This window comes from Ceratotherium simum, chromosome 23, assembly GCF_057802395.1.
Source record: "Ceratotherium simum simum isolate JZ-2026a chromosome 23, ASM5780239v1, whole genome shotgun sequence".
NCBI classification, from domain to species: Eukaryota; Metazoa; Chordata; class Mammalia; order Perissodactyla; family Rhinocerotidae; genus Ceratotherium; species Ceratotherium simum.
Window position 1 is genome coordinate 46558563 of NC_141922.1, and position 16270 is coordinate 46574832.

General features: G+C 37.4%; 1 protein-coding gene across 1 annotated transcript in view; it reads right to left on the reverse strand.

The window, feature by feature from the left end:
- Positions 1-3317: 3317 nt before the first annotated feature.
- The window catches only part of LRRC69 (leucine rich repeat containing 69), a 92074-nt gene continuing 79121 nt past the window's right edge, over positions 3318-16270 (reverse strand). Inside the window, 2 exon segments of the mRNA XM_014788045.2 lie at positions 3318-3762; positions 3765-3786. Coding sequence (XP_014643531.2) covers positions 3677-3762; positions 3765-3786 — 108 coding nt within the window. The 3' untranslated portion in view covers positions 3318-3676.

Below are 16270 nucleotides of genomic sequence, written 5' to 3' on the forward strand. Positions count from 1 at the left end.
AGAAGGCTCCCAAAGTGCCGGCAGTGGGTTTGCAGACTAAGCGGCCCAGGGACCTTCTCTGAGCCAAGAAGCAAAACAATTCTTTAGCACGTGCAAGTGACTTCCAGCCATTTATTTTCTCACAGCTGTAGTCCGGAGAATAACCTACACAAGGAACATGCAAAGAGAGACTTTATGAAGAAATGCCAACGAGAGTTCCAAGTATTATTCTGGAGTTTTTAGAAGCTTTTTCAGGTGAAAAAAATTAAATTTACCTTCATTTAAAACTTTCTCAGTAATCTCCATTAATAAATATGTTAGTGTAAAGAAAACAATGTTTTTTAACATAAAGGTCAAAAAAACCAAATATCTTTAATGGCTTATTGCTTTGATTATAAAAAAATAACATCAGTACTTTAGCTAGATCTATTGTTTCCTTACCCAATGGATTCAACTAACACCATTCTGAAAAGTTGTTAGAAATATTGAGTAATTAAATGAAGAAAATCCATCTTGGATTGTGTAGACAAAGGAGATACACAAATGTAAATAACCAGAGCTTATGCTTGAATTATTCATAGTAACTGGGGACATATGAAAATTCATTAACAGAATTAATGACTGGGAAGAAATTAGTAACGGAGGACAAATAAAATTCATTAATAATCCTAAAATAATATATATTCTGTTTGAAACTACTTCCCCACAACACAGATCATAAGAGTTTATAACAAGTAAAAGACTTGAGTTTTTTTTACTCTTATGTCCTTCTGAGGCAATTGCGAGTGAACAACAAAAATTTCAGAAAGTACCCACAGAAGAGACAAAAAATGAAAAACATTGAATCCAAGTAATTCACAAAAAGTTAATGTTTCAGTTGCTTCAGTTTCACCTGAATAAAGGTTGGTTGTAATTGTTAGAAAATATGTTTCAGGTTCCAACAAGTGTTTCAGATGGATTACAGATTGGCAAAAAGAGACCACAAACTCACATGTACACACAAACCCACGTATATGTGGAGTAAGATTAATTAAATTTCTGATTTAATTAACCAATGATTCGGAACATGGGGGCCCCCCACAGCGCAGAAGCAGATGCATCCTTCGCCAGTCTGGTTCCCATGGTGACACTTCATGCATGACCACGCATTCAGCAACACTAAATTTCCTGACCTCGGGGTCATGATTTTTCTTTAGCACAGGTTCAGTTATTTGGTACTTTCTAACATCTTCGTGAGCTTTTGGTAAACACTCAACTGATTCCTATTCATTACATCCATATTCATTATATCCGTAGAGCTCATTCTCTCACTTGCTTCAGATCTCTGATCAAATATTACCTTCTCAGGCCCAGACCACCCTAAATAAAAAGTATTCCCATCATTCTCCATCTCCTGAATCCTATTTTACTTCTCTTCAAAGTACATATCACCATATTATTTGTCTATTTTTTTCTTGTTTGCCTCCCTTGCCCCATTAGAATGTAAGCTTTCTGAGAGCAGAGGCCCTGTCAGTTTTGTTCATTGCCATATCCTTAGAACAGAGAACAGTGCCTAGCAGATAGCAGCCCCTCAATAAATATTTGTATAATACATGAATAGATGAGAAAACAACAATTTGTGAAAAAGAGAATCTGTCCTATTTTAGATATGTTGAAATTGAGGAGCTTGGAAACGTGTTATAAATGAAGAAAGACCACCAAAAAAAGAAGAGATTTAGGAGCTACCCACCCAGATGTGATAAATGATGCTAAATAAAACTGGTGGGAGTAGATGAGTTCCTTCAGGTAAAGAAAAAGGGCTAAGAAAGAAGAAAATGGGATTGAGTAGAGAATCTCATAGAATCACTTGTTTTTGAAAGAAGGTACAGAAGAGAATTCAGTTAAAGATATGGGGAATAGGCTATCAGAGAAATAAGGAACGAACCTAAGGCATATAGTTCCAAGAGGTAGAAAATGGTCAATCGAGCCCAAACTTGCAGGGAAGACCAACCAGATGAGGAGCAGGTGGATTGGTACAAAGTCACTGATGACTTCCGAAAGACCAGTTTTGGAATAGTGGGGCAGAAACCAGGTCTCAGCACCTTGAGATATGAAGAGAGTGGGGTGAAAAGGTGGAGGTAAAGAGTCAAGATTCTCTTTTCATGTCACCTGAGCTTCAAGGGTACCTGAAATATTTGTTGAATAAATAGATGAATGAATGGATAGAATTTTCTCCCCAGAAACAAGATGGCACATAAATTGTGGCTGAGGTCATGGGATTAAAATGGTAAACAAGACCTTCTTTTCAACAGCACAGTTTGTATAGAAATATTTCCCTAATCAAAATCAACTTTCTGAGCAGTTTTCCCTCAATAAACACACAGTTTATTTCTGTAACTTGTTTTTAATGAGCTCTTTTGACTTTCATTTGTACTTTGTTTTTTATTTTGTTTAAAATGCATTCTTGGTTAATGGAGCCTTGAGAAAGTTACCTTGAGGCCCCATCTCTCCGTGGGGCCTGACTCCTGTACTCTGTGGAATTGAGGGCCTCTCAGCTGTGCTCCACTGATTTAGCTGCCCAGGTATGCCAGAGGCAACTCTGACGCATAAAGGAGCATGTCCTGAAGTGAACCAACAAAAGGCCTAGTAAAGAAAGTAACATGATAATAAAAAATACGGAAGACAAAAATCCACTCAGCTTTCCACCAGAAGGACCACCAAACAGTTACATGAATAAATATATTTCTAGTGGGGTTTAAATATAAAATGATTAAATTTCTTGCTTTTCTGAACCCACGGCAAATTTGTCTTAGTCTAGCCCTGTGGTTCTCAAATGAAAGTGTGCTTCGAAATCACCTGGAAGATTTGTTAAAACACAAATTGCTGGGCCGCACTTCCCCAGCTGCTGATTCAGAAGGTCTGGGGTGGGGCCAGATAATGTGCATTTCTAACAAGTTCTCTAGCAATGTGAATGCTGCTGGACAGAACCACACTTCCAAAAACCACTGGTCTATGCAAACTATACCATATATTTTCATAACTTCTTTCCCTACTTTTCTGCTGTCCTTCAGAGAAAATGAGCCAAATTCTCATTTCAACACTACTGCCCTGGCTTCTGTCAGTTTCTCTTGTGGGAAACAAAAAAATTAAAACCTTAAAAGCAGGAACAAAGTGATGTTAGGAGTGACCAGGCCTGGGTTTCCAATCTTCTACCCATTTTTAAGTGGAATGAAGGTTTTATCTTAGACAATAAGATGTTAGTGCCTCTTACATGTTACAACTGAAATCATACAACTGTCTTAGCAAATCACTAAAGTGAGTCACTAGCAAATCACTAAAAAGTGATTCTCTTTCGACTACAAAAATTCATAAAGTAAATCTTGTCCCCATCAAAGTCTCTTAATACTAGAAAAGGAGGGTGGTGGTCATAAAAGACAGGAAAGAATAACACTCACTTGCCACACAGATCTTTATTTTTCCATTTTTTATTTTGTTTTTAAGTCAAAGAAGAAACAGCACACCTAGAGTCCAAATAATCTGAAGGTAGATTGTAGGGCTTAAATTGGGATCTTTACAATTAAATTATTTTTCGTCCTTTGCTTAATGTATTGATAAACAGAAGAAACACAGCATGGTATTATAAGTAGGGCGTAATTTGACTGTGTGCAGAGCTGACAGGACAAGTCGTATGAGGCTCTAAATGAGCCTCTCACCTACTCTACACTTGAGCAATTCCAAAGAGGTTAGGGCCACGCTGATTAAAACATTTGTAAGAACAAATTAATATTCGAAGAGGTACCAGTGTAGATTTCTGCTTATCTTCCAGTTCTAAAAAGTAAAGATTAAAAATAAAATTAAGGCAGTGCTCAATAAATATTTTTGAATAAAATAAATATTAGCTTTATCAAAGATTCCAGAACATTGATTTCTAAAGGATACATTATTCTATTTATGCATGATTTGATCTTTTCCCACACACAAATAAACAAACCTAACTAGCTAAGAAAGGTATACTCAACACTAAACAAAATTCAAACGATAAAATATTATTATCTAGGCTTTTATCCAAACATATTATCATATTGTCTAGCCATAAAGTGTTTGGGATGAAGGTAAAAAAACGGTGTAGAATCCACACAAATCTGACTTCTGGCCTACAAGGATGTTAAGTTGATCAATCAGCAGACATTTATTGGACTCCCCAGTGGACATCTTGGCTTTGCCTGTCCAGCATCCATTTCCCAAGGAAATTTATCTCCTAGTACTCTTTGTTCACTGTCTACAATGTTCATTAAGATCTTCACTGGCTGGGTTTCAGGCAAATTGTTCAATACATGACTTGAGTTTTTGTACTTCAAATATCTTTGATCTTACTTCTCAATGCACAAAATGGGCAGTCAAAAACCCTGTTAGCCAATTTAGTGTACGTGTCCTGACCACTAATGTGGGAAATAATGGCAACCTCAAAAGCTTACCATTTATATGCTTTATAAACAAATTCTGAAGTCAACACAGCTCTCAGTGAGAGAATCCAAAACAGAGTCACACAACCAGAAATTTAATTGGTTGATAATGCCGCTTAGTTTTACCATGAACACATTGGGCCATCACCATCACAATCCACAGTGAGAGATTTCATTACTGTTTTCTTCACTCTTCCACAAAAGAACTTTGAGGGCCCATTTAAAGGTTCAAGCATCTAAGCACAGTTATTAATCCATCCTTGAGAGAATAACAGCCTTCCAACCCTGGTGATAAATCAATGGGGAGCCAAAATCATACGTTATTATCACCTTCACATCCACCTCCAACAGTGACTAATAAGTGCTCAGAGGATACACAACACTATTCTAATGATAAAATATTTTGGATGCAGGTGGAAAATGGTACAGAATCTCTACAAATATGACTTCTTTCCTAAGAGGAAGTTGATCAATCAGCAAACATTTACTGAAACCTCCACTGGGCATGTCGTTTTTGCCTGCCCAGCATCCATTTCCCATTCTGCTGGCACAAAAGCCCATCTTTACCTTTGGGGAACCACCTCTTCTCTGATTTCAGTGCATATGCAATGGGAAGGAGAGGGCAACTGATCCCACTTGCTGGCTCAAGACGTAGCCACATAACTCAGGCCCAGGACATGACCCAAGACAGTCCAATAAAGCCAATAAGCATCAGTCCCAGAGCTTTCCCTGGATCTACTGGCAGAGGGAAGCTCTCTCTTTACTGCCAGAGGGCACAAGTTAGGGAGCTCCTACCTGAGAGCAAAACTAAGACAAAGGAAAGCAGAGACAATACATAGGGAAGGACAGATTTCTGATGATAAATTTGGGTACCTGATCCAACATGGCTAAATATTCAGCCAGACTCATCCCTGGGCTTTCTTCACTACTTGAGTTAGTGTGTGAGTTAGTTTTCTTTAACTTGCAACCAAGAGTTCTGACAAATTACAAGCAACCTAAAACCTACACCACCTTAGGCAAAAACGCCAAAGATGCAAAGATACAAAACAAACAACCCCTGCCTCTAAGAATCTTTTTAGCATCTAGTTGGAAAGTTAAGACACAAACACAAAAAATAACTAGAAACATAAGGCTCAACCCAATGATAGGTTCTATATGAGTGCAGAGAAGGGAGACACCACCATAGGCTACATATTAAGCAAGATTTCACAATAAAAGAAAATGGTGAGCTGGGTTTTGAAAGATGACTAGGATGTGGCTGCCTGAAGAGGACACGAAAGGACATTCAGAAATGGTGAACTATGAGCGCAGAAATTCAAGAATGTGCATATTGTATTGGGGAAACAATACAGTATAAACAATAAACAGACCATAAAATGTTGAATCATGGGACATCAACAATAAATGCATTAGTCCAGGGGTAAAAAGTATTCATAAGTGGTTTTCTAATGATAGACACATTATGTATAGTATTTTAAATCTACTCTATATGAGATCATATTTATTAATTGGATTATAGAGGCTAAGTGTTGAAATTGTGCTTGAAGAAGTAGTGACAAAAGTCAAAAACTAAATGAGGTCTTTTCCATTTCCATATAGTAGACAGCCCTCTCATCCAACCAGCTATATTCCTGCCTACTACTGTTAACATTTCTCATCTAGAACTAAAAGGCTATCAAAATAAACCATGCTACACACACTTCAATCAGCTCCTGTTTAAGAAACTAGGAGAAAGAGTAGAGCCGTGAACCAAGAGGAGAATGTTACAGAAAAAAGACAAACACAAACAAGGAACAATTGGGGCCATACAGTTACCCAGTTTGCTTTGTCCAGTTTCTCCACGAGGTGAAAAGTTTACACTAGAAACTATTAAAGGTATTTTCTATTTCCACTGTGGTTTTACCATTTCCCTTGTGTCATTAAGAAACTATATGGGCAGAGTTTGGGTTGGCTCTTGTTGCAGGCAAGAATGCAAAGCATCTGTGGCCCTCTTTTCCCTTCTTGGGGGTATTATTTTTTAGTTAATTAGAATAAAATGCTTTGTTTAGCTTTTTAGGAGCTTATTTTACCAAAGACCATTATCAGTTTTGTATTGAATATGGAACCTTGCTTGTGATTACTCTCTAGCTTAATAACTACTATTTCTGATATAATATTTCTCAGAGCTATGAATTGTTTCCCGGAAATTTTACTGAGAAAAATGAACTCAACAACAAACTTTTCCATCTAGAGTCATTGGACTCAGTAACGTTTGTATGAAAAAAGAAAGTCTCCAATATCTTACCTTTTGATGTCCATTTAAATTTCTATTTCCATTTGTGGCATCATCACAATAGTTTCTATCAGTATGACATATGTGCTTTTGAATGAGCATGTAACAAAGGAATAATGACACACCCGCTTATAGAGGACATCTCTCCACAAACCTCAATTAACAAAACCTCACAACTCTGTCAAAGATAATTACTGCTTTGGTCGTCGTTTACAGACAGAAACTGAAACATTGAAAGATCCTTTTTGTCAAGCCAAAGTCAAAAAAGAGGAAAAGGAGTTGGTCTATGATTAGACATGCTTTCATTTTCAAAGTATATCTTTTTAGCAAAAAGCTTTAAAATGTAAAGTGCTATACTAAAGTCTAATTTTTCCCTCTTTACTATTTACAGTGAAATGCATTATTTCCTAAGGCAAATAAACATATGATTATATCCTCTTCCTATTTTAGGGAAAAGTAGTTTTGCACTTTAAGTTTAAATATGCATGTTTACTAAGTTCTATATTTGTTTAATGGTAGAATTGAGAGACTTGTTTTTAAAATCACTCAACAAATGGCTTGGTGACAATCACTGCCATATTTTAAACTTTGAGAAATCAAAAATTATCAAAATATATATTTATATCACACAGTATCAAGTAAAGCTTTGGATAAGGTTTCAATATTACATGAAGCACAAAGAATAGGAAAAAAGAGTAAGATGGTTTCCTGTTTTCTTGGGAAAAGGTATCATGGTAGGTAGGATAGTGGCCTCTCAAAGATGTCCATATCCTAATCCCTGGAACCTGTAAATATGTATATTACTTACATGGCAAAAGGGACTTTGCAGGTGTGACTAAGTTAAGGATCTTGAGATGGGCTAGCTTATCCACATGGACCTAATTTCATTACAAGGATCATTAAAAGTGGAAGAGAGAGGCAGAAGAGAGGTCCAAGGGATGTGATGTGAGAAGGACTAGATCTGCCAACGCTGGCTTTGAGGATGGAGGAAGGGACGATGAGCCAATGAATGTGGGTAGCCTGTAAAAGCTGGGAAGAGCAAGAAAACAGATTCTCCCCTAGAGCCTCCAGAAAGGAATGCAGCCACGCTGACACCTTGATTTCAGCTAGGAAGACTCATGTTGGACTTCTGACCTACTAACCTGTAAGATAATAAATTTTCGTTGTTAAGACACCACATTTATGGCAATTTGTTACAGCAGCAATAGAAAACTAATACTGGTATCATGTTCCAAATTAGCAGGACCATAAAAAGCATGACTATGACAGCCACTCTCTCCCTTACAGAATCAAGGCACTTTGGAGCTAGAAGAGATTGTGGTATAATCCCTTCATTGTCCAGATGAGGAAACTAGTCCAGATACAGTGAGAAGGAAGGTGACTTACCTTAGGCATCATAGTTTAAGGCAGAGACAGGACTAGAATCTAAGTTCACTAAATTCTGTATGAGTATTAGTCATAGTACGCTTCCCAGTTTCTTTCACCAATGTAGAGTTTTGATTATGGTTTAATAATAATTTGCAGAACTGTTTGGAAGAATGAACAGTTGTTGGAAAGTACACGTTTCAAATAATGCACAGAAGAAGTATATTGCTTTGCTGTTCAGATCTGTCTCCAATTGATGGCTAAACATATTCACTTGAATTATCCATGCATCACTTGCAACTCAATATGTCTGAGATGAAGCTTGGGGTCTTGCCTCCCAAATCAGCTCCCTCTGGAATTTTCTGATTTTCTCCTTCAGACCACTCTAAGGTTTCCCAAATCCAATCAATCAACAAGTTCTGTCGTCCTTTCTACTTCATGGTGCTTCCTTTCCTTGCATTTCTACTGCTATACCTTATACCCACACCAGGTAACCACTCTAACTGGTGGTTTCTTTTCTTTAGTTTCTCTTCTCTTCAACCTCCAATTAACCCAGCACAGTACTGCCAAATGATTCCTTCTAAAATTCACCTTTCTTTATATCATTGACTTGTCCCCAAACATTCAGTAGGACTCCATTTCCTAACAGGATCAAGTTCAAACTCCTTCTTCTATCCTTTGATAAGTCCATAGAATTTGACCCCAAATTTTTTCATAATATCTCCTCCTCCCACTCCAATCCACAAATCAGCTTAATTGATTTACTGCCCTATGAACATGATTCATTCTCCTCCATATCATTCTCTTCTCCTAAAATAACCTCTCTGCTTCCTTCTCCGTGTATCTGAATCCTACCTACGTCAAGGACCTGTATAAGCTCCAGCATCTTTCTGGGCACTTCCCAGGCCAGACAACCTATACCGATTTCACCCTCCACTTTGAAGCCCAAAAGCAAATGGTCTCTACCACTCATTTAACACCTAGTTTTTATTGCTAGTGTCTTTTACTTCTTCCGAGTTTAACCTCTTAGACTTTAAACCATTGGGACAAAGCAGGTCCCCTACTTATTTGCATTGTACTTAGCACCCAGAGTTTCCTGCTTAAAGCAGCCTGTCGAATATTTATGGTGCGACAAAATAATTTTAAAAATCCAAGATGAGCATTCAGAATGACAAATCCGTATCAGCAATGATAAGGACCAGCAATAAGCACTACTCTAAAGTTAACTGCTCCCAAAATGTTAACATTTGTTCATTTTGGTTGGAAAGTATGCATGCATTTGTTATATTTTTCTCTATTATGTATTTAAAATTTTTCCCAAATTAAATAAAAAGCTAAAGCAGTTTAAAAAAAATAAAATAAAATAAAATAAAGTTAACTGCTCCATTTAGGAAGGATAGCCATACATTAGATTTGCCCGGGACAGTCCTGGTTTCCTTCTGTTTTTCCAGCTATTACTAATGTCCACTTTCAGTCTCAAAATCATCTTGGCTTAGATGATACATTATATGGTCTTTCCACCCTCAGGGAAGTTTGGACTGTGGTAAGGGCAGAAACCAGCAAGAAAACCCTGTTCATGCTCCAGCCACCCATCCAGCTAAGCAGCATTCTCTCCTCTACAGAGTGATCCTGCTCTCCAACACCACCTCTGCATAATCAGTGTCCTTTGAATTTTACGTGGAAGGGTCAAACATTGTGGTGACGCATAGCTGCAGATAAATGTACTGAAGTTGAATACAATTTAAGATTCTTGAGAAGAAAAAAATCATAGATACCGAGTACAACTGTGACTCTAACAACAGTTTAAGAACAAAAGGGAGAGTTCTTTAAAGGGAAAAGAGAATTCAATGAGTTCTCATAGGAGCAGAAGTAATCAAGACACAGTGTGTGAGTTCATTTATACTGTAACTGTTTTTCTATTTTATGAATTAAAATAATAAGGAACATTGATATCATTTCAATTTTTCTGAACCATAAATACTTTCATGACTGATTAGAGTTAGAAATGTGATGCCTTCTGATCCTCTTAGTGCCTAATGTACATTAAATTGACTAACCACTGCATAAATGTTTTAAAACCTACATTCATTCTCACAGTTGACTGGCTGAAATGATCAGTTTCATAAATGAATGTCAGTGGTATCTAAACAGTAATAGCTTTTTACTGCAAAGTAAGATTTTGCTCTATAAGTAATGAGTAAAATTATTAAATGTAATCTTATGTTTCATTACTGGCAGCTTGTCATAAAAAAGGAATTAAGGTTGCAAATTTTCATTTATTTTCATAAAGTAGATCCGTGTTTTCACTCATTTGTAGTGAAACCTACTCAATCTAATTTCTTTTGAGGGTAGTTTTAATTACATTACATCATTCAATACAGGGTTGGGAGTTCATATTCCAAACTGTTCCCTCCCTAAACTCTTCAACTTTAAAGGAATCTGGGGAAATGTTAAGTTCAACTAACACAACTACACCAAATGAAAACTATCAAATGTGTATCTTGGGCACATGAACACTCAAGTGTTTGGAAAGGATTTTATGAGACTATTTAGGTTACCTCTAAGTCACTAGTTCAAATATGGCCCAAGTTGGTAGTAAGTAAAAAGGATTAATTTTTGTTGCTGTTTCAAATATTTATATCATTAGTAGTTAATACTTAAATATCTATTACATTGAAATTATTGAAAATTCTATAATTGCTAAGGACTAACTGAATTCAGACGGCAAGAGCTATAACATTTGGAAAAAGACAAAAGCATCTGGATGAATTATGGTAAAGGTTGATATTTGAGATTGAGTAAAATTTTTCATCAACTTTTTTTCCAATCCTCATCTCAATACTTCATAATGTAAACATGACATAATTTCACATTCTCCCGAAGAGAAGCAATTACAATTGGATATCTGGTTGTTTCTAGTTGTTTTCTATCAAGAAAAAGACCCCTTTGTCATCAAGTGTCTCCCTCCTTCAACTGTGTCTTCAGATTGCAAACTCCATCAGAGACAGAACATTCTGTGACGTACAACAGGGAAGCCAGATGTTGGCATTATCAAATGGGTTCTCCCTCCGTGATAAAGTGTTTACTCTAAATGTCAGCATTCTCTACATTTAGTTCCTGAAAAGATACTTAAGAAGTTGAATTTTTTTTTAGTGGAAAGGGAGGCTTCTAGGCAAACTAGTTTTTGTGTAACCTCTCTCTACGTAAGCAGAAGAGCAGCATAAAACCCTCAAGATATATAAAAGTAACTGTTTACCAGCGTGGTTAATCCGATGGTCAGCTCCATGTATTTTCCACGTGTTTTCACTCTAGAAACAGGGAACTAAACAACCCCATTAAAATAATGTCTGAATTGCCAAGCACCTGGTAATGTACATTCCAATCCGAATTTTGTTTTTTTTTAACAATTTTTAAATATCCTTAAATTTATTTAGCATAATTTATAAATTCATACTAAATTCTTATTCTAATTCCATTGTCATACTTTTTTCACTGTCATTTACTTACTAAATGTTACTTCCTTAACTTTTTCAATTATTTTAATAAGGTTAGAATCAATGGTTGTTGCAAAGCAAAACAAGTCTCCTTTTCAAAATTTTTCTTCTCATAATTTTCCGATACTCCCATGTCTTTTGCCTATTAACTTATCTAGGCATATAATTCTACATTTTGGGCTATTTTCTCTTAGTGCTTTGATGATGTGCCATTTTTTTCTGGCATCTGCTTTCAGTCCATTGTCATTTCTTTGTAGGTGATCTATTTTCTTAAAATTTTATCTTTAGCTCTTAATAGCTGCTCTTTGGTAGTATGCAGTTTTACCAAAATGTGTCTAGATATGGTTTTGTTCTTATTTATTCTGCATGGCACTCAAGGTGTTTTTTCAATGTGAGGGATCATGTCTTTCTTCAATATTTGAACATTTTCTGCCATTAGTAAGGATTCACACCCAGGGCTCTGGTTTATTGTTTTAACCATTATGTTTTTAACCCATGCTATATTCTTATGCCACTCTGTTGCTGTTTTTATAACCAACTCAGACATATTTAATTGACAAAAATGTATTCTTATTTCCCTTTTAATTTTTAAAATGAAATTATGTAAATACCAAATCTCTTTATTCTCCTGTTCTTTCTTCCTTCCTATTGTTTCTTCAGTGATGACTAATGTTAACCTGCGTGTGTGTGTGTGTGTGTGTGTGTATGTGTGTAAAATCTTGTAAGAAAACTTTTCCATTTATCTGTCCTGAATATCAGTGGTCCTACGTTCCACTCTGCAGGTCAAAAGAGGAAAAGCCTCACCTCTCTTCCTCATGACAGTCTTTCAAATATATGAAGGAAGCTGTTGTAAATAATTGTATCACCATCAATCAATGAATTTATTTGCACTTTCTCTTATGGCTCAAAATAAAAATGTGCATGCTATAGCACAGAAAAAAGAGACCTGAAGTTGGTATCAGAGGCAGAAACTAAAGTCTTAATTCTGTTATTTCATAGATTTGAGATTTATGAACAAGCTACTTAACTTACTTAGTTGCCTTACTAAGGTTGTGAATGGAGACAATGAAACCAAGTTACAAAATTAATATGAGGATTGGGGACTCATGTTACTCAAACGTCACCTCCTCAGGAAAGTTTATCTTAAGCCTCCTGCTATAACTGAATGTTTGTGTTCCCCCAAAATTCATATTTTGAAATCCTCAAGATTAACGTGATGGTGTTAGGAGGTGGGGTCTTTGGGAGGTGATTAGGTCATGAGGGCAGAGTCCTCATGGTTGGGATTAGGCCCCTTATAAAAGAGACCCCACAGAGCTCCCTAGCATCTTCCGCCATGTGAGCATACAACAAGAAGTCTGTGACCCAAAAGAGGGCCTTCATCTGCCCATGATGGCACCCTGATCTTGGATTTCCAGCCTCCAGAACTGTGAGAAATAAATTTCTGTTTTTCATAAGCCACCCAGTCTGTGGTGTTTCATTACAGCAGCCTGAACAGACTAAGACATCTCCTAAGTAGTTGTTGGTTCTGTCTAATGCCTTATTATAATGCTTATATCATCGTATTTTAATAAATGGTCTGTAATCTCCTTGATGCCATGAACTGTGTCTTATTCGTCTTTGGATTCTGATAGCCCAGCACAGTACCTTGCATATAGTAAGTACCCGTTAAAGGTAGTGAAGGAAAAAAATATGTAAAAATCATTTCGCAAGTGGAAAAGCACTACCACTATCCATTTTCTAGTTGTTTAAAAACTTTCATATCTCCTCTTTTTGGCTTACTCAATCCCTTAAGGTGATGGAACAGATGAAGCTCATCATGTTGCCACCAAATTCTAGCCCTATTAAGTCCTTAAAGTAGGTAGTACATAATCAAAACACTAAACTCTTCCTGAATTGGCATACAACACAAACTAATCTTAGGTTTCATCCTCTACTAGCTCCTTCCACAGGCTACAATCATGCACATATTTCACCATTGTCAAAATCTTTCCTCAAGCCTTTCTCACCCTCCAGGGAATAGCCTATTGCTTTCCTACCTTTTACCCTCTATATTTTGTAGAGATTAGTTAAGACTTGATGGTTTCACTTCTGTGTTCCCATTCAGGCTTTGGATCAATGCAACCTGCTTCCAGCCCTCTCACTTAATAACACAAAGGATATCACCTTCCTCCTCCCATTTTCCAGCCCAGTTTTTTCTCCTCGGCCCTGAATCTCTCAATTTGGCACCTTTAATCAGCTCATTCTTAAGCCCATACTGGAGTAAGAGAAATTTTCTCACGCCCAGAGAATAGCATGGAAGTGGCTGAAAGTGGACCAGCAGGCCAAAAGGACTTGAAAGTCAGAACAAGAAGGCACAAGGCGCATGGATGGATAAGCAGAGATTAATGGCAAGTGGATGACTCAGCAGACACCATCATGGAGATAGGACCATATCTGAGGTCTTGAAAGGATGACCATATACCTCAGAGGATGCCCACATGGAACACAGGACATTGGCAGAACATATTGCTCCCACTTCCTAATGTCTTGACACTACTTAAGAGCTCCAAAAGTTGTATAATACAAGAAGAAAGGGAGGGGGAAAAAAATCTAAATGATCAAGATTAAATCTGAAATGACCAAGAACATCCTAAAATTACCACATAAACCTGGAATTAACTAGAATTGTTTTCCTGTAGGATGGGAGCCCAAATAGAAGATAAGTTCAGCAGAAGAAAAAGTAAAATCCCACTTCTTGCATATCTGTGTATTATAGCTAGAAAATTTGTGCCCATTCTACCTGATTTTGCCACTCCCTCCCTGATTGCATTTTCTCATTCTCCTTTGCTAACTCCTGCTTTTGCCCACCATTTTAATATTGTTGTCCTCAAGGGTTCTATCCTTCTTGTCTTCTCACCTCACTATGTAAGTCTCCTTGGGCAATCTTCATTCCCATGGCATCAAGGGCCACACTTACATAAACAATCCTTAAATCCGCATCACCAGCTCCAACCTCTCTTTGTCAAAAAAAATCTCATCTTGCTACTTCACTGCTTCAACAACTGTAAGTAGCTGTTATGGGCTGATTTATGTGCCCTCCAAAGTTTTATGTTGAAGTCCTAACTTCCAAACAGGACTGTATTTGGAGAATTGGTCTTGAAAGCAGGTAACTAAGTTAAAATGACATCATTTTAACTAATTCAACTAATTCAACAGGATTGGTGTGCTTATACGAAGAGGAAATTTGGACACAGATGTGTACAGAAGGGAGACAATGTGAAAACACAGGGAAAAGACAGCCATCTACTACCAAGAAGAGAGACCACAGAAGAAACCAAGTCTTCTGACACCTTGGTCTTGGACTTCTAGCCTCCAGAATTGTGAGAAAATAAATTTCTGTTGTTTGAGCCACCCAGTCTGTGGTACTTTGTTATGGCAGCTGTAGCAAATGCACACAGTAGCTCTCAAAATTAAGTTCAAACTTCACACACAAGAGCCATCCTGATCTCACACCTGCTTCTCTCTCTAACCTAATCTCCCAGACCTCATACTCAGTGAGTTCCCTGTACCCAGTGTGCAATTTCTTTGCACCATGTTACCTCTGCACAGGCAGTTGCCTCCCTAAAATGCCTCTGTCCACTGTTTCTTTATCTATTCTAATGCTTCTCTCTTATTCAAAGCCCATTTACAAGCAACGCCTATTGAAATAATTTTAACGTGTATTATGTATTCTCCAAGTGCTGGGCCCCAGGGATAGGCCAGGGAACGTCCCCATCTAATTGCGATGCCTTGTTCTCACAGCACCCTGTGCACTCCTCCATCAGAATACTTAGAACAAGAATGTAAGCATTCTTTCTCTTCTGAGGGCCTTGCTTGTTGAGCATCTCCTATGCACTGCCTTTCTTAAGCACCTGCTGTGCTAAGCATGGTCTATGCATGACCTCAGGTATCACTCATCCCAGCCCTGGGAGATAGGCACTACTACCATCGCAATTTTACAGATGGAAACTCAGCCTCAAAGAGAAAACTAAGATGACACAGGTGGTAAGCAGTAGGGCTAGTCATCAAGCCTAATTTATCAGATTCCAATCACCTTATTATACCACTTCTCCTGGGAATGTGTCAGTTCCTGGAGAGCTGGAGCTCTGTATTCCCAGCCCTTGGTAAAGGACCTGACACATAGTAGGAAAAAAATTAATGAGTTTGAGTGGATAAATAAATGATGACAGAATAAGGCTCTTTAACATGAATGCTTTAAATTCAGTTGAAGCAAATGAGGAATACTGGATTGAAAAGCTTAGGAATGATGGGCCAGCTTGTCTGGTTAAGAGCAAGGAATCACATACATGGGTTCCCTCCTCAGAGCCTTTACCTAGCAGCTTCGTGAAGGCGGTCAAATTACTTCACTCCTCTGCACCTTGAATTTCTCATAGGTGTCATGTGGTTATTTTGGACATTAATTGAGGAATTACAAGTGACATGCGTAGCACAATGTCAGATACACACTCAGTACCAAATAAATGTTGGCTGTGGTTACTATTATTAGGTTGCAATTTCTTTACTGAAATGAGACTAGCAGCTCATCAGATGATTTTGAGAGGGAATCTATCAGAACAAGGACATCTTTTATAAGAAAGACTTTCACTGGGAAAAAATGAACATGGCAACTTGCCCAAGGTGTTCATGTCATGGCCAGTGAACAGCAGAGTGTTTGGCAACTTTTACTAAGTAATACAACA